Raw genomic sequence first — 19,630 nt, forward strand, 5'->3', positions numbered from 1 at the left:
GGTGCTGGGATCGAGTCCCGCATTGGGCTCTCTGCTCAGCGGGGAGCCTGCTTCCCTCTGTCTCTCTCTGTCTGCCTCTCCATCTACTTGTGATTTCTGTCAAATAAATAAATAAATAAAATCTTTAAAAAAAAAAAAAAAAAGAACACATTTCCTGATAAACGACAGCATTCCCCCACCCCCCCACCCCCATCCTTATTACCTGTGAAGAGCCAGGGATGCAGTGCCAGCCTGAGCAACAGCAGACTTAACCTGGGCCCAGTTCAGCCCCACCTGAGGCTTTGGGAAGGTACCCTCTCTCCCGGTCCTGGGTTTGCCTAGCGAGCTTGTTCCTCATCACTGTTAGTGTGTCCCTTTGCTCTGCAGTCAGGTAGGCTACCATTGTCCAGACAAGTTCCCTGGACATGTAAAGCTCCTAAACACAACTTCACTCTAGTTTAAATCTCCCCAGGAGCGGTAACTGATAAAGGATATGCCCTGTTTTCTCCTTCCTAGCTTTCTCTGGAGGCAGTTGGCTGAATGCATACTTCTGAGGGGGATTTTCTTTTTTCCCCCCACAGCAGCCAGGGCTAGAGATAATCTGAAATCAGATTAGGTGACTGTATTTCTTCTGCTTCAGCCAGAAAAAAATAGTCACCTGAAAAAAGTATCAGGCAGTCAAAAAATGAGATAACCACATATAATACCAGGATTTAGTAAAATCCAGCGGGTATCGTCCTGTTGCCTCAGATTCTACAATGAGAGCAGAAAAGCAAAGCTCATACCAAGATTGCTGATTGGCATGATTTGAGGAATTCACTTACTTCCGGTGAGCATCTAGAACACATTTCACATAAGCATCTTCCTGGCTGATGTTGAATTAAGCCTAAATTCAGAAAGATAATGCCTCAGATTTCCTGAAATCTTTGGGCTTTTGTTTTCTTTGCTAGTATTCACTTAAGAATAGTATATGTTTTCTCTAATGAGTGAGTTTATTTTTAATTAAAGAGTTCTTTTCAAAGGGTTAGGAGACCTGGCCACAGGTCACCAGTCAGGACTTTCTCCCCCTCTTAAATAGAAGGTAGGTGGAGAAAGCCATATTGGAGAAAGGTTTCAGGTGCAAGGCCTCTTGGGGAAAGTAGGAAGTGGAGCTCGGTGGGAGAAGATTAATTCTCTCTCTTCAGACATGGAGTTCTATTCTTCCCATGCCTGTTACTGTTTTCATAGCTATTTTTGAGGACGTTCATGATTGTCACTGCAAACACCAGAGCAGTTCTGTGCGGTGTCCCCTATAGAACTTTTGATTGGTAAATTAAGATGCATTCTAGTTAAGCACCCTCTTCCTGTTCTAGAGACTTCCCACCTGCATCCTGGTTTGCCCAGAACAGTCCTGATTCATCTCTGTTATCCCAATATAGTTATTAAAATGTCCCCATTTTATTTTCAAAAGTGTCCTATTTGGCTGATGACTTATATAACCATACTAAGACTCCGGAAAACTCCAAGTATGTTCTCCCCACACAAAGCCAATGGAGCTGTTTGAGTGGTTTGTGCTAGCGCATACCAGTCTTCATCCTAGTGATTAGCTAACCCTGTTTCTTCCTTCTGCTGTAGAGGATTAACCCATCCCTAACTCTTGCATTCCAAAAGTTCTGATTGCCTCACCTTGTCTTGTCTTCTTCACGTTTCTAACCTTCCTCACTAACGAGTTTTGTTGGAACGTGGATCCTAGGTGTGTTGTGCAAGTCAAGGCTCTGGCCTGAATTCAGATCTTTCACCTCTAGCAGAGATGTTGGGATGAAATTTGCTGCTTTACCAAAGTGAAGCAGCCTTCACCTTTACTGGGCCAAATGCCTTCCTTGGGGACGCAGATGATATTGAGGCAGTTATTGAGTGGTTTTATGCCTCAGATCCTTTATTTGTAAATCTGAAAGAAGACTAATAGCTTTAAAGTATTTTGAGAATCTCAAAGCTCCGAAGATTATAAATAACAAAAGATATTTTTTTCTCATCTAAAATGGCAGTGCAGATACTGCGGTTACTTACTTAATAGATAGCGTGTGTTTCCTGGGCCATTTGCAGCTGATGGGTTTTTTCCAGTGCTCTATTTATAGAGCTAGGTCAGAAATATCACTTCCGTTGGAACTTGACCTACAGACCATTGTCAGTTTTAAAGGCCTGAGGAAGTAGAGTGCACACTGAAGACAGCTGGTTCACAGGTTCAGTTAATGAACCACAAACCCCCAAGGAACTTAATTTTGCTGGAGGATAGATGTGTGAGCCTGTCCAAACCTCTTTTTATGTGATACCTTTGCACCATGGCCTCATGGAGCTTGTAGGTCATCTTGAATTCCTTATTCTAGAAATAACCAGTCCTAGGTAGTCCTCTTCCCTTTTACACCCCATTCATCCTCTTCAGCATTTCTTGCTGAAATTCTGGCCTCCTTGTCAAAAAAAAGCAAGACCTGATGATCTACTAACAGAGGTAGTTTGGGCTACTCTGAGAAACTCAGAGAAAAGCATATCTACATATTTCCCTACTTCATCTTTCGACTAGGGCTAACCAAGATTCTCTGTCACTTCCCCAGTTCAAATGAATGATCCAACAAAAATCTGTGCTGAGAAACAGAATTTAATGGATGGTAATCCCCTTCTGATTCTTACTGTCTCACTCAGACTCCCACCGTTAAGCTCTGTTGTTATGAAGCCGTGTTTGCTGGGACTTGGCAACCGGCCATCACATGTTTACCCATCACAAGGTTTTTAGGTAGGAGAAGACTAAGAAAATTCCTAGTCTGGAGGGAAATCTACTCTTAGGAAAAGGACCACCTGTCTGCCCTCTCTTCAAACTTACATGGGTGGTAAGTAGGGTACAGCCATTCAAAGATAGCACACAAAGTAGAACTTTCTCAAACTTCTGGAAAAAGTGAGGCCCAGAATGAAGAGCTAATTTCTTGTCATCAAAATGCCATAGATTCAAAGTTTTTAGTAGAGGCAGGAACTTCTGAGGCCATTTTCAACCAGCCCTTGTCATGGACGAGGAAACTGAGGCTCAAAGAGGCAAAGTAACTGGTCGTTAGCAAGGCCTGCCCTGATGTTCTCTGCTACATCTCTCTCCTCCCACCCGTTCTCGTTAAAAGCCCACAGCTAAGTCAGAAATAGAACTCCAGGGTCCTGTCGTGTAGCCAGCAGCTGACCGTATGCTGCCATGCATTACACAGAACATGCTTTAGAATGTGAGGACAAAGATAAGAAAGAGACTGTTCATTCCAATGGTAACATGCCATCTCCTTCCCGGACTTATTGCAGTCTTGAAAAGATTTATAGGTTATTTTTTTTTCTCCCTCCCTTCTGTTCGTCCTCCCTTCCTTCCCTTCTTCTTTCCTTCCTTCCTTCCCCTCCCACCATCTCTCTCTCTTTCTTTCTTCGTTCTAATCTCAATAAGTTGCCTTTCATCTAAAGGGACAGGAGGGGCCGCTGTCCAGGATATCCAGCTCTCCTGGGCTGTGAATTTTTCCTTCCTCCCCTCCCCTCCCCTCTATCCTGGGAGTCAGTGCTTTGTTTATACTTGCCTTATTTTTAACATGGAAAAGTCTATCCTTTTAAAGTTGATCCTTGTGCTACAGGGCAGACACTTTTATATTGCGGACTAGAGATTCCGTTTAACCTCCCAGAAATGCTTAGCACAGGAGTCATAAATTGAAATGTTTTCAAAGAAGGAGCTTCCGCATTGAAGGCGCCCCAACAGGCCTCTTCTAGATACTGACACGAGTTGGTACCAGAAGCCCATTACCTTTTTGGAAATCAAGGCTACATAGCAACCTGATTATCCTCCTCCAGTCTGATTGCACAAGGACTACACCCTGCATGCAGAACAGGGAGCGAGCCCCTTGCCTTGTGAGCAATGTGTCTTCATAACCAACTCCCACTCCACAAGCATGGGGAATTGGATCCAAAAGATAGCGGTCATGAAAGCTATTCCAGAATCCAAGTCCAGTTGTTTTAACCACTTTATGACTGAGTTTTTCTAGCTTGCCTCATTATTAATAGAATAAAAAAATGTAGAAGATGATAATTCAACTCTCTCCCTAGAATTTCATTTCAGTCTTTAATCAGCATTTCTGTCATTTATACATATCAAATATCTCCATCTGTGAGTCACCACAAACCTTTGGTTGCCTAGAGGCAGGAATTATTATTCACATTTTACACAGATGGGTAAGCAATCACAGAAGGAAAACATGCTCTGACTTACCTAAGAGAATCTCAGAGAGTGGAGAACGCATGTCCCCACCGTCTGTTTTAGAGAAACTTGACTTCAGTGTAAACAAATTAGATTTTCTCCATGTAGCTTACTCAAATACTTCCACAAGCTCAATCCTGTGGTGACGAAAAATCCCCAATAATGAAAATGTTTTCAAAACCGAGTTCACTTATTTGATTTTTCTATCTGTATTGAAATGAACCAAATTCCAGTAAAATGAAGTCATTCTGCCTTGGCAGGTCTAAATATGGGAGTCATCAAAAAAGAGAAAGGCAGAGAGTGCCCTAATTTTTAGAACTTCCGGTTAAAATGAGCGTAGAGAAGACTCACTTATCTCTTTCCTGACCAATTAGGTCATTGGGCAGGAAAACACCTTTTCTGAAAGGCCAGCAAGTAGATTCCTTTAATTTCCCATAAACAGCATTAATGATTATTTATGCCAGAAATGTTTGAAAGTCAAAAGACAGGAGACATATTTTCTAGCTGCACATAAAGTTACAGGGGCACTGGGGTGGCTCAGTGGGTTAAGTGTCTGCCTTTAGCTCAGGTCATGATCTCAGGGATCATGCCCCATGTTGGGCTTCCTGCTCAGCAGGGAGTCTGCTTCTCCCTTTCCCTCTGCCATCCCCCCAACACACACTTGTGTGCTCGTGCTCTCTCTCTCTCAAACAAATAAATAAAATCTTCTAAAAAGTTATTAAATTTATATTAACTGACAGTTTTCCCACCTTCTTCTCTCCCACTTCTCTCTCAAGTAATCCCACCACCTATAGCCACTCTTAGGGGCCTATCAAGTGAAATAACTTTTCAATTTTGGCCAGATTTTTAGGGCTTCCACCAGAGAGGGTCAGTTCCAGGCCACCTGATTTACACGAATCAGCTGCTGGGCCAGTTGAGCGAGGTTAAATAACTTGCCAAGCCAGGGCATGCACTGATCTTTCTGGAAACCCCTTGGCCCTGAGTTATCAGCGTATATCAGAACAGAGGAAGCTGGTTGTGGAGCCAGAGTGACACACAGATTCAGATGAGTGATGAGATGCTCGCACTGTGCCTCCATCAGTGTCGTCTCAGAGATGGGCCTTCAGGCTCTCTCTTCAGGCCCTTCCTGAAGCTCCCTGTCAACTGAGCTGACATGGCTGTGGGCTGTTTGACATAAGGAGCCTGGAGAAGGCTGACTGGAGTAGCGGTGAAGACAGTCGGCCCACTTTGAGTCCCGGCCCTGTCATTAACCAACCATGCGCCCATGGGAGAATGACCTTAATCCCTCACAGCTTTAGTTTGTCAATAGGGGTGAAGATATTCCCTACCTCCGTGAGGATCAAAAAAAGATATAACTAACAGATGAAGCTCAAACAAGACGTAAGCCCTCCTCATATAAAAGGCTCACCTAGGGCCTCCTTGGAGTACTTTAAAAATATTGTCTTTTCTTATCATTAGCTTTCAAGGTCCTCTGTTACTGCTCTTGTGGGGGCGTCATGTTTGTAAGCACTCCTCCACAAGCTGCTCACTCAGGGTTCCCATTAGAAGCTTTCCCGTGGTCATTTGCATTCACTGGCCTTTCGTCAGGCCCTGAGCTTACCTGCCCGGAAAGCAGCCAGGTACATGGGTTCATTGTTATACTGTTTTCATTGCTTTAGGGACATGGCATTCTTTAAATAGTCACTACTGGCTATATGGCTTTGACTCCTGAAAACATCTTCCAGACCTGAGAAGTGCCTATAATTTTATTATTTTTAAAAATATGTATATTTTCTGAGTGCTTGACTAATTAACTCCTAATTAGTCTACATATCGTTTTTTGTGGCAAACTTGAAAGCTCAGCCTTACTTCATCCTATCACTTAGCAGGCACCTAAGAAACAAGCTTCTAACAAGTTTGTTTGAAAATTGTGAACATGGGGGGGTGCCTGGGTGGCTCAGTGGGTTAACGCCTCTGCCTTCAGCTCAGGTCATGATCCCAGGGTCCTGGGATTGAGCCCCGCATCGGGCTCTCTGCTCAGCGGGGAGCCTGCTTCCCCCTCTCTCTCTGCCTGCCTCTCTGCCTACTTGTGATCTCTGTCAAATAAATAAATAAAATCTTTTTTAAAAAATGTGAACATGGTGTTAATTTTAGATTAAACAAGATAGAATTAAGAATGTAAATCTGCTGCTAAAACAAATATATGTAACATAGTTCAAAGTTTAGTAGGAACAACTTAGTAACTATTTAATCAGGATTTATTAAGTATCTTCTGTGTGTCAGTGACACAGAATGATTGAGGCATAAATTAAGTGATTTGGCCTAGCATAAATCAGAGATGGATTTGACTCTCTTAAGATATGTATTAGGGGTGTTAAGAAAAGCACACACAGGGAATATACCACAGGAGAGAAAACGGTGTAAAGTGAGAGAGGGAAATAAAGCATTATGGGAATTTAGAGGAGGAAGACAGTAAGTCTGTGAGGGCCAAGAAAGTGCCACAGAGGAGGTGGTATCGAAGATAATGTGTGGACCTAGAGGCATTTCAGGTGGGGAAGGGACATAGTGAAGAAGTGATTATGTTGGAGCAAAGTCTGTATGAAGTGGAATGGAGGGAGCTGAGTGGAAAGGCGGGTTGGGCACAGACTAGAAGAGCTCTGAATGCCAGTCTGAGGAATTTAGAGCTCTTTGGATGCACTTGGGAATTGCTGAAAGTTTTCAAGCACGCTTGGTCAGAAGTGTCAGGGGAGTGTGCTTAAATGTGTGGTTGGAGAGGTTAATCAGGCAGAAGAGAGAATGGACTTTAGGAACGGACAGCGGCATGGACATCAGGTAGGAAGTTCTAGCAGCTTTCATCCCCAGGTGAAAGCTAATGAGGGTCTGATCTAAGGTTGGGGTAGGAGGAACAGAGGGTAGGGAAAAAGATATAGGTGAGATTTTATAGTTCAGTCAATAGAACGTCACAATATATTGGAACTGAGAAGCATGGGAGAAGGAGAAATTTAAAAGTGGAACTGAGGTTCTGAACCAGATTAACTAGAAGGCCAAAGAAAGGGACAAAGAAGGAAGAGTGAGTTATATGGGAAGACATAAGCTTGATTTGAAGATATTCAGGTTATGGTGCTGAAATTCATTAGGTCAGACTCGTAGTTCTTGTTCTTGAAAATGGAGGACAAGTGCTAAGGCGGGTTGTAGGTTGAGACAAGGCTTCAAAATCACCCATGTCAGGGTGTTGTCCTTGTCAACAGTGAGGACATGCCATATGGAGCAGACGTTGCAAGCTTTGTGGGAATGAGTGATAGGCGGCTCTTAAGTATGTTCGTTTGTGCATTTTTTAGAAATTGTTAAATTAAGTCAAGAGGATTGTACTCAAACATTGACTTCCTTCTGGCTTCTCTTTTTTCAAAGTCAAAAGATGTGGTTGACTCTGAACTCATTTTGTCACACGACAGCACTAGCTGGAGCAGCCAGGGTCTGCCCCTCGTGATCATGGATAGATGCGCTCATTCTCCGCAGTCTCCACTACTCTCCGTCCATCTCCTAACAGTTCATATTAAACACAAAGTAGAGTAATGGTTGCCTAGGGCTGGGGGGCAGAGAGAGGGGCTTGAGGCTTATATGGCTAACGCACATGGAGTTTCTTTTTGAGGCGATGAAGTGTTCTAAAGCCAATTGTGGTAATGCTTGAACAACTCTGAATATAGTAAAAACCATTGGAGTGTACACTTTGGGTGGATTGTATGATGTGTGAATTATCTCAAAAAAGCTGTTTTATAAAAATGCGAAAACGAAAAAAGAAAAGAGAAGAAAAATCGGTTGCTATTGCCTTTCCAGGGTTGGTTTTCTTATAACAGAAAATATTTCTTTATTAATATGTCTCTATCAAAAAGGGGAAGATGGAAGACAAGAGGGGAGTGTATTTTAAGAAGAATGGAAGGAAGTATATCTCTTTGCAGCAATAAAGGATTCCTGCATTTTAAGATGCAAACACCTGGCCTCTTTACTAAATGCACATTGCCTTCCTAGGCACTGAAGGCACTTGGGTGATAGGAGAAAAATCAGTCACTGTCAGCCCCCTACAGCCCACCCGTAACTAGGAAGAGAAGGAGAAGAAAAGCAGAGAAGGAAAAGAACACTCATCAAGATCCAGAAGAAGCAGAAGAAGCATATCTTAGATGCCAAAAGAGGGGGAAGCCTTATCAGCTGCTGCCAAGAGGTCAAGGAGAATGGGGACAGAGAAGTCAGGAGGTTATAGGAGACCATCCAGTGAGAAAGCTTAGAGCAGTGGGGCCGGAGAGAGACTGCGGAGCAGATGACAAAGTGCCCCAGATGCATTGTTCGGGAGTTAGTATTTGTCCTCAGCACGGAGGGCTGCTGGAGGAGTTTGAGCAAGGGAGTGGTGTGATCCTATGAGCATGGTCTAGATAATTTGTTTTCAGATTAATTTGTGTGTGTTTTGAGTGATGTGCATGATACACTACAGTCACCCTAAATTTTATTCTTTCCAATGCTAAATTCTTCTTCATTCAGAACTCCCCAGGCTTGTTGTGGTCCCAGTTGTTGATTCCCATCTAATTCATTCCTGTACCTGCTTGAACCGGAGAAAATGTATGCTTGGTGTTGTCTAACCCAGGGGCATTCAACCTCAGCACTCTTGTGTTTGGGGCTGGATAATTCCTTGTTGAGAGCCTGTCCTGTGCATGGGTGTTCAGCAGCATTTCCGTCCCCCACTCTCTAAATGCCAGTAGCCCTCCCACTTAAGACATTGCCAACAAATCACCTTCAGCCTAGAACCGCTGACCCACATTCATCTGCTGTAATATTTGGGCCCAGGAGTGTACAGCCATGCAAAGGCCAGGCAGAGTTGGTAGACCACCCTGAAAGATGACAGGTCCAGAAAAGAAAAGAAGACCAATACTCTGGACTGAGGGGTGAGAATCAGAGGATGCAGTAAGCAGGCAATGAATGAGAAGCTCAAGGCCTCATTTTGTTTTATCTACTAATCTGGTGGGCTTCAGCCTCTCTGTATTTAGTCTTCTCATTGCAAAGAGACAGCATCTTGAGGTTACAAAGCACAATGAATGTCCTACTGTGCTCCCTATAGGGCTAGGATTCCTCTCAGGGCCAAAGTAGGCACAGGAATTCAGAGGAGTCCTCAGAATGGGCCAGATATGAGGGGAGGGAGGGTGGGCAGGCTTCTAAGTGGTGGGACCAGTGAGCCTGCCTCTAAGGAGGAAGAAGAGGAGGAGAGCAGGAATAGTTTCCTCATGGTGATGTCAAGAGGGATCAGCGAGGCTCTGGAGATGGAAGGTAGTAGATGAAGCACAACTTGGAGTAGACTGGAAATTCGGATGGATCCTTCAGATCCCTCCCCTTACAGGAAAGTCTTAGAAGGTGAAAGAATGTTTCTCTGGGGATAAGGCTGTCCAATACAGATTAGATATGAAATGGTTAGATCTTTCATATTCCTCTTCTGGGTGTGTGTATGCAAGGATTGGAAGGGCAAAGGAATTTTATATACATACGCTACCTTTTCTATATTGATTAGGAAAATGGAGTTAAGACTCTTATCAAGCTAAACAAGCCTTACAACTCTATTAAACTAAGACTGTTTCATAACTGGCTCTCATTCTGTGGAGTAGCATTATGCCTTTCCTCCGTGGATGTTGAGTGGCTCAGTTTTTTATTAGCAATGGCTCTAAGCTGCCTTGCATGCAAGCTCTTATTGATATATAACTCTGTTATCTTTTAGCCTAGTGGTGGTCCCTTGCACTGAGGCTGAAGGAAACTCATGCTGGTTTTTATTTTTAGTCTCATATTCTTAACCCCTGTCCTTCTTCTCTAATTTGTCAACTTTTGTGGTAATGAACTGAGTCCCCAGGAGTCTCTAAGCAATGAGCAGTGACTGGACTTTTGCTTATGGGAAACACCATTACAAGAAATGGGCATTCACAGTCATGGTTTTGCCCTGTTTCATTTCAGGCACTTCTGGATTCAGCTGTGTGACAGCTGCCCTAGGAAACACCTGGAGTCACAGTGTGAATACCCGTCTGATGCTCCAGTCCCTTGGTTCAGACAGAAGACAGGTGAGTTCTTTGACAATGTTTTCTGACTGTTGAGTTTAGAGAACAAGATGTACTTAGCAATCTGAGTGTTCATCTCCTGAAAGCACTGGCCACATTTTCTGTCCTGGCCCATCAGGGCAGGTAAAGAAATGAGCATCCCTGCCTGCCCCAGTAGCAGTTATAATGAAGTGGGAAATCAGCCGCTCACAGGAAAAAATGTGTAAGAATAGAGCCCATAGAGTTAGCATGCCTCCTGATATTTGCCAATGGCTTGGAAATGACGAAGGTCCACCCTCAAGGGATCTCAAACTCTCCATCTCTAAATGGCGAATGATCATTTCACTTAGCTGGTATTTGTTGAGGACTAGATAATTCGTGGACAAATTAAATAGTGACAATGCTTTTTCTTGAGGTTAATATGCTTTGAAAACCATAGGCCAGACAGATCCTGCCATGTGATAAACTATTCCCCAGACCATGGGTACTTGTGCACTAACTCATAAGCCAGTAGGTTCAAGTACTGGAGTTTGCTGGAGAGACCCCCAAAAGGATGACAGCTCTTTCAAGAGCTCCCTGATGATGGTTTCTATCCTGGCCTCAAATGAGAACTGTATCTCCACCCCCTCCACGTTCCATCCAGAAGGTTTAACTTTCTACAACCCTTTCTTTCATTCAAAGAAAGGAACACCACAGGCTGACACCTTTGGTAAAGTGTTTCATAATTAGGGAATTTATTTTCCCCAATGCCTAACCTTAACTTTATTCTGTTGTGTGGACCAGGTTCCATCATAACCTCTCCCACAAGCAGGAGGAGGAAGATGATAGGGTGATTGTTCTGATTTGTTGGATGGGGCAGAATTCAGAATCCAGATTTGCCCATCTTGCTAAATGTGTTACAGTCCAGGTTATTCACTAAAGAGGCATGAAATATCATGCTGGCGGTCCTTTCTGGGGGAGGTGGCAGGGAGCTGTTGCCCTTCACCTGAATTAGGTAAATTGGCTGTCTTCCAAGGAGTCAGGAATCATCAGAAACAGACATGAGCCTTTGCCTGTTCCAGACATAACTTTCCGAGTGCCCTTGGTTACAGACCAGAGGATTCTTCTTGGTTTGCTTGGGACTGTGTAAATAACATTCCAGCTTGATGATTGAGTCAGCCATGTTCTGAGAAGATGGAGCTGCTTGTTTTCGTTTAGGGGAACATTCTTAAGTTTTCAGGCCCTGGCGTGCTCATTACCTCAGTGATACCTTTTCCCCGGGGATGATTCAAGTATCCTGGGTTCTGAATCCATTACTTCTCTTTTCAGAGCCAGAGATATTCCTGTAGAACCTAATGACCTTTGTTTTATACCTGAGGTTATAAATTATGTTAAATAAAACCAGTTTGCAGCGGTCAGGCTCTACTACCTAAACTCTTATTTGAGGAAGCAAAATTCCTTGTGAATCAGCGTGGATCCATTCATTTTTATGGATCTTCAATCCCGTTCCTTGAAAATGGGTAGTTTATCTCTGTTTTAGGTTTCAGATGGTGCACACTGATTTTATGATATAGACTGTTATATATGGTAGCATAGACTCCAGACTCCCAGATCCTTATTTTACCAATTCCAGCTAGCATTTGTTAGTATATAAAGAAGTTAGTGCCATATTTTTCTTTTCCTTTTGTTTTAATAAATTAGCCAGTCATTTCCATTTTTTAGGCATTCAGAGGAAATAGCTGGTAGGACAAACGCTATTATTTTATGTCTCTTTGGTAACTGCAGGATTCTGGTGGCTCTTGGTTCTTGGCTCACAGGGTCAAACACAGGCCACTAGTCACAAGAGGAATGAGGAGCACAGCATGGATAGATCAGTGACAGTTTATCAACTCATATCCTATCAAATGAGTCAGTGATGTTATCTTAACCTACAAAGGACAACATGTTACTATCATTGCTAATCAATCAAGAGCAGAGTTAAATGCTTTTGAATCATGTTTTCAAACACTAATTAGTAAAATATGTAAATAAAATAATAAAGTATAATAAAATGCTGTAGCAAAGTAAAATATGACCAGTGCTAAAATGGCCAACCCAAGCAGAAGAACTTACACTTAATTAATCTATAGAAGTGTCTGTGCCTTTTGGGACCAGTGTTTCAATTTGTGGCCTAATAACTAGGATGAAATTTGATGGAGAAAACATGTCTCTATCTGATGAACTTATCTCGCTTTGGCAGAGGACATGCATCGTGATTCACTGAGCTTTTCCTGTGGTCTTACTTCTTGACAAAGTAGAGAAGCCATATGAAGATAAACCTTTTCTAGGATATGTGCACAAAAAAGTACCTTAAGCTAGTCTTTAAGGTAGTTGTTCCAAGCAATACTTCCTTATAGTACTACTTAGTAAGAAGACATGCCTACATCATTCTAGTATCACCAGATCTCTGGAACACCAACTGCCAGGAAAAGATATCAGGTATAGCTCTCCCCACCCCCACCAGTGCACAGAGGCCACTACACCAAGGGATCAAGGACATGGAATGAGGATTATGTTTTATCCCGTTTCTATGACATTGAGCTCTACGCCAGGGCTCTTGAATATGAGGCTTAGTCTGAGATCACAGGGCTGGAAGGAGGTCAGGTCAAGCTGAGCAGCTCTGCGAGCCGATTAAACCAAGAGCTGAATTGTATAGTCCAAGGGAAGGAGTCCTCGGTGGCTGATTATTTTCTTTACACCCTGGAAACTTTGTAAAATTATATAATCAGGAAAGAAATCTCCTTATCAGGGCACAAGCCAAGTTAATGCTCTTGTTTATTCTGCTTCAGTGTTTGCAAAAACCCTCTTAAGAAGCTGGGAAACATTTTCTTTTGGACTAATTTAGGTTTTTTTCCGTTTGACTTTTATTTACTCTTTCTCTAGTCTGCTTCAATCCTGCCCCACCCTTTGTGCAACATTTTTATTCTTACCAAAGATGTGTTCTTAAAGTGGAATTAAAATGACCTCTACTAGGGGTTTTTTTCCTCCTCTTTCAGTATTTTGGATTTTTTTTTTTTTTTTTTTTTTTTTGGTAATCAAAAACATGTTTTTGGTCCACCCTGTACATGGCTTGGGAATGCAAAGTAGTAGAAGACAGAGTTCCTGCCTTCGAGGTTCTTCAGGTCGAGTGTGAGAGATGGTACATGTGTGTTTACACTCATAAATAATCAAAATGAAGTGCACAAGTCAAAGAACAAACTACTAGTCAAGTGCGGTGTTGGATTTGTTACCTAATAACTGGTTGAGACGGTACCTGCTTTGAAACCAGAGCAAGGTAAACTCACCAAAGGCCCATTAGCCTTTTTAAAAGACAAGGCTTGAGCTATCACTTTAAATCAGTGTCTCTCAAGCCTGGCTGCTTTTTAGACTCATCACAGGGGCATTTGCAAAATACCAACACCAGAGCCCCACCCCACCCAATTAAATCAAAATGTGTGTTGGTGGGCCGGGCACCTGTGTTTATTTGTAAAGCTCCCCGCCCGGGAGCCAAGGCAGAAAACCACTGCCCTACGTAGATAAATGTATATTACTGAGAAAGGAAAGGGAAAATTCAGGGTGAGGAGGAACGGGAAAAGAAGACAAATGGGAGGGCAGGTCCCACGTTCAGAAGACAGCTTGGTTCTGGCCTTGTCACCAGAGCAGAGGGTTTGCTCCCTCAGTCACTTGACAAGGCTTTATTTGCTCAGCTCTTCTCTGCTAGTCACCATGTAAGGTGCCAGGGATTAAAAATACGAGTGAGTCGATGCCCTGAAGATGTATGTTCACAATTGACCTGGGGAAGGAGGGGAATGTTTGGACCATCCCTGCAGCACGTGCGTGGTGGGTCTAGTGAGAGTGGAGGGGAGGGCGGGCCCCACTGCAAAGGAAGGTTCTGGGGTGTTTGATGAGGCAGCAGCACATGTAATGGATTGGCTGAAGCCTTCCTTCAGGAGGCGCTGGCAGTGACCTGGTGCGCCATCCTGAGGGGCTGGAAAAGGTGGAGTGAGGGTGGTTATACTTGAAAGAATGATGGAAAAACTTGATGAAATATTCATACTATTTCTCATCAAGTCATCGTGAAGTCCGTTCCTATGAACCACATATGGGATTATATAAATTTTTCAGTAATCTGGAAGGAGTAATGAAGGAAATTAATCCCAACTAAGCTTCACACCCTCTTGATGAAATAAATATTATGACTCTCATTTCAACAAACTGGGAAGAGAGAACTTTTTCATATAGTAGGTTTATTTAAATGGATTTTATAATAATATTTTCATCTACTATTTAGAAGTCACCCGGAAGTTAAAGAACACTTGACGGAAAGAGCCTAAAGTACCCAGTAAATTGTTGACAAGACCCATAATGTTTCTCAAACTCCTGGTCCTTACTGGAATCCTTAGGCTTTTCTCAAGGTTGTTTTTCTCCCAGGTTGTTTGCATCTGGGAAGTATTTAGTGTCTCCTTTCTGGTGATATAATTCTTCTCTCAGTATGCATTTTGTGTTTTAAAAGACTTAAGGGGCACCTGGGTGGCTCAGTCGATAAGCGTCTGCCTTCAGTTCAGGTCATGATCTTAGGGTTTTGGGATCGAGCCCCATGTCAGGCTCCCTGCTCAGCGGGAAACCTGTTTTTCCCTCTCCCACTACCCCTGCTTGTGTTCCCTCTCTCTCTCTCTCTGTGTCTCTCTCTGTCAGATTAATAAATAAAATCTTTAAAAACTTAAAACACCGTCACTGTGGAGCCTTCCTGACACCGAGTTTAATCAGCCCTGTTTCCCTCAGTTTTGCCCACAGATGCACCTAGTACTTTCCTCAGTTCTTGCATGAGTGAAACCGGGATTGTGAGCCCCTTGAAGGCTGTGACTGAATCTTATTTGTATACCCTCAGAAGCAGAACAGTGCTTGACATTTACACATTCAGTACATATATTTTGAAAGAGAGAGAGAGAGAAACTCCTCATATCCTTATGTGAACCCAGTCCTGAGAAAGAAGGCCATACTGCTTATTTGGAATCACTCTTCCCCATAGGAATTGGGTTACACAGCTTAATAGTTCCTTTAAAGTATTAGTAATTGTCAGTTAAAAAGGTTGGCATCAGACCTTGACAATTACCAGCAGATCCTTATAATGAAGTGCTGTACGACTAACAAATACAGGAATGTCTTTCTGCAGAACTAGCCTACTGGGGGCTATGGGAGAGTGAGAGTCAGGCTTTCCTTGAAATCGTAGTTGGAATTCCTCTGTGTAAGCAAACCAGAGCCCTAAACCCAAGCAAAGTGAGGGAGAGGGGTCCCACAGCTGCTTGCAAGGAAAGGGCAGCTTGCGGACTTTAGCTGAGGGGAAGGATAAGAAATCTTTGTTGCCATCTTCCAACAGTCATGAGTTCTGCTGTCTGTGCTTGGATAGGCTTAATGGAGGACTGACTAACTGAAGGAAAGATGAGAAATCTGTTCTCCCAGATAAGATGAAGGGTAGGTTTGGGGCAAGAATGTCAGGCACACAATCATATTCACCCAAAGAAAGACATTGAAGAGGATGTTTTACCTCATGGAAGTCATAGTTTTATGTCTGGCTGTTTGCAGAATCCCCCAGGGACGAACTCAGGGTTAGTGGCCCTCCCTCAAAAATGAATCCCTCTCCCTTTGTTAAATGGTTCCAGATCATTGTGTTTATTCTCTATCTTTCTACCTCAGCCCGTCTGCTGCTTTTAGGCAGGGAGACTGGTGTGTATGTGTGTGTATCCAGCCAGAGGAAAACTCTGGCTTCGGGGGTGGGAGAAATTTCTTTCTAAGCATAAATGTCTGCAGAAATAGCAAAGGGAACATCATAGAATCTCAGCCAAGCACATTGCCTTGGGTATAAATGTTCCATGCCTTTTCAGAGCTGCTCGAGTGTGAAATCTAACCCCCTGCCCACACTCTTCCCTCAAAAGTGTTCGAACAGGTATTGAGCTGATTGGGAAAATGTGTAAAAGAGGAGCCCAGAATGGTGACTTTCATTTTTTTTTAATAATTTTTTGTAATAAACATAAATTGTATTATTAGCCCCAGGGGTACACGTCTGTGAATCTCCAGGTTTACACACTTCACAGCACTCACCATAGCACATACCGTCCCCAATGTCCTTAACCCCACCACCCTCTCCTCACCCCCTCCCCCCTGGCAATCCTCAGTTTGTTTTGTGAGATTAAGAGTCTCTTATGGTTTGTCTCCCTCCCGATCCCATCTGAATGGTGACTTTTAAAAGGACTCTCCCACACACATTTTTTTTTTTTAGGCCAGCAGGCAAATGTATTAAAATCTGAGGAAATCCTACCTGAAGTTGTGCAGTAACAGCAAAGGAATGCAGTGAGTTAAGACTCAGAGCTTAGAGACAGGCTCCATCCGAGAAAGGACAACATAGACACCCCCATGGGCACTCCCTGTTTCTGTCTCTGCATCTGAGATAGGAATAGCAATGCCTTCCACACTGCCTACGAAAAAAAAAATACAAAACAAAACAAAAAACCCAAACTCCATTGGAGTCCCTCTGGGGGGAAAAATCCCTAGTTCTTGATGGGGTCAAGTAGAGAAAACTTTTCCTAGAAGGGGTTCCATTGGAAAACCCTAGTTAAAAATTCATTAGTACAGTTGCCTCCATGCTTCTGATGGGGGTCTTCTTTTCAGTGCCTTGGCCATGATAGACAATGTACCTTTGCTGAGGGGAAACATCAGTCTTTCCTAGAAGATTTTGAGCCACAGGGAGTCAAGAAAAATTCAAATCAAAATCAAAACAAAATAAGGGTGGGGCAGGGTGTTAGAAACCATCACAGGGTTTTAAATGTCCTTAAAAAGTAGAGTTGTAAAAGTAAGTTTTAGCACCATTCCAAAGAGGAAAAGGTACTTGAACACCAAAAAATAGAGAAGACATTATCTATGGATAAAGAATACCATTATAAATCAAATACATTTGTTTTTATGAAAGACTTAGTACATGTCCGTGTTTCTGTCTTTGAAGATTATGATCTATGATATGAGAGGCTGAGTGACTGGTCCACTCACACAGTGTTTAGGTGACTTCCCCTTTACTGAGCCATTCACCTTCCCAGTATTTTATCAGCTCTGTCATTCTCCGCCAGCCCTGACTAGTTTTATTTTCACACGCTGTCTGGTACCAAATCCCCTTATGCAGTGACCTTCCCAGCTCTAACTTGCTAAGTAAACCAGGGCAAATATGTGAATGAGAGATTTCCAGAGAAATCTCAGCTGTTGCAGGAAATGGAAGAGACACAGGGCTTTGGAACCAAACTGAAGACCTTGTTGTCAGCTAGGGAAGAGAAGTGTTTTCAGTTGGGAAACAACATAGGAAACAGCTATGAGATCTCTTGGACAAGGCGGTGACCTGAGAGTCAAGGACACTTAAATGTATTTGGCTCATTTGAGAATGAAGGTTGGACAGGATGTTGTATTTTGGCTTTGGTTAGCTATGACTGAGAAGAAAATGGGGCAACGTCTTTAGTTAGGAAAAGCAATAGCTACATAAACTATGAACTGATTTACAAATGAACCAGTGCTCTTTCACTAGAACCTTTAAAGGCCTTTAGGATATGACAGTGTCCCATCTGAGATGCCTCCTAGAGATGATCTTATCCAGGGATTCTCTACTACAGGGACCTTAAGATTCACAGGTGTTTGTTAATGCTGACTCCTAGGCCCGGCCCCAGTGACCATTCAGTGAGAGCAAGCACTTCCGGTGATTCTCACCAGCGTGGGCCTCAGAACCACACTGTATTCTAGCCATTTCATTTTACAGTTAGGGGTAAGCAACTGAGGTTCAGTGACTTAGGTAGGGTCACACAACTAATAAGCAGCTGAAATGGAAGTGGAATTAAAGTCTGCTCATTTCTAATCTTTTGCTATTTTCACTCTACTATGCTGACTTTTAATAGGAAAACTCTGGGCAAAAAAGTGCCCTAGCCCAATCAGTTGACTGGGTTTGTAGGCAAAGTGATATTTATATCCTCTATGACTCTTAGTGGCTTGTAAAAAGTTTCTACAGAACTCTGTGAAAAAGTATATATTTTTTAAAAGTACCATCCCACCCCACATTGCGGTGAATAACCAGATGAAAGCATTTTAGGGGTACCTGGGTGACGCAGACGGTTAAGCCACTAACTCTTGGTTTTTGGCTCAAGTCGCGATATCAGAGTCATGAGATGGAGCCTCCCATGGGGCTCCATGCTCTGTGGGGAATCTGCTTGAGAGTCTCTCTCTCCCTCTCTCTGCGCCTCTCCCGCTCATGCTCTCTCTCTTTCAAGTGAATAGATAAATCTTAAGAAAAAAGAAAGGAAGAAAGTCAGCATTTTAAATTCTTGGTGAATACATAACTTTTTCTAAGTTGAACTTCACAGTGAGCATGGACCTCCCAACCAAATGACTCTCTTAATACACAACATCCTGCAAGCAAGGCTGTCTTCCCTGCCCGCTTCCACAAATGGTCACGTGTGCTCATGGAGAGCCACCCTTCATCTCGAGCTTCCCGTTGCCTAGCTTCATAGGCTAAAGGTATGGGATGGTTTGGGAACCTCGGAGTTTTCTGGTCTTTTGTTTGCATGGTCTTCTCAGAATGGGAGAAACTTTGCCATTCTCATATTTTTGCGTCTTTGCATCTTTCTTCGAGAAAGTCAGAGTGGAACAGGGGTAAGGAGGCCGCCTGCGTGGAGACTCATTTCCTGCTGTCTCAGGATCCTACAGTTTGGTAGTGAAACCTTGCTGGCTTCTGATGCTCGAGGCAACACTAATTTCAAGTCCTCTTTATTGTGTCAGGAGGGAAGGGGGTTAATCTTCATTGAGTACTTTGGTTGCAGGCATCAGGTTTGATCCTTTCACATGCGTTATTTCCACTGACCCCCAGAACAAGCCTTCAAGGGAGAACTTTTCGTCTCCTTTTTAGAGAAACTGAGCTAGAGAAACGAGTTAATAACTTGTATTCGGTAGTAGTTTGAGACCAAATTTGCCATGTCCTCTGAGATGTAGGTGCCCTTTTTTTTTTAACTTTAGGAATCAAATGAGGTGTTGGAAAATGAGGCCTTGCCTTAGTGATGAGTCTTTTGGCTTGCAATGAATGGTCCTTATTATCTTTCTCTCTGATTTTTCCCCAAGGATGACTGGATCTAGAATGTCATTTAGCTTACCTCCAAAGCTTACTAAATTACATATTAGAACACCACCTCCCACTCTGGGGCCAGGGACTTTAAGAAGGAGATGATGAGCTGCTTCTTGCTTTTTTCCTCTTGCTCTTGCCGTTATTTGGCTGAGAACTACTCCTGGCATGTGACTGTGATTCAGTAATGCTCCTTGCCCTGTCTGTGTGTGTGATTTGAATAGCACA

At 43.0% G+C, this 19,630-nt stretch overlaps 1 protein-coding gene across 3 annotated transcripts in view; it reads left to right on the forward strand.

Moving 5' to 3' along the window:
- The window catches only part of RAD51B (RAD51 paralog B), a 683,490-nt gene that overhangs the window by 503,181 nt on the left and 160,679 nt on the right, over window positions 1-19,630 (forward strand). For all 3 annotated transcript variants that reach the window (XM_059182417.1, XM_059182416.1, XM_059182418.1), the window contains exon 9: window positions 10,184-10,287. In XM_059182417.1, coding sequence (XP_059038400.1) covers window positions 10,184-10,287 — 104 coding nt within the window. The remainder of the gene's footprint in view (window positions 1-10,183; window positions 10,288-19,630) is intronic.

The sequence above is a fragment of the Mustela lutreola genome, chromosome 7 (genome assembly GCF_030435805.1).
Source record: "Mustela lutreola isolate mMusLut2 chromosome 7, mMusLut2.pri, whole genome shotgun sequence".
NCBI lineage: Eukaryota > Metazoa > Chordata > Mammalia > Carnivora > Mustelidae > Mustela > Mustela lutreola.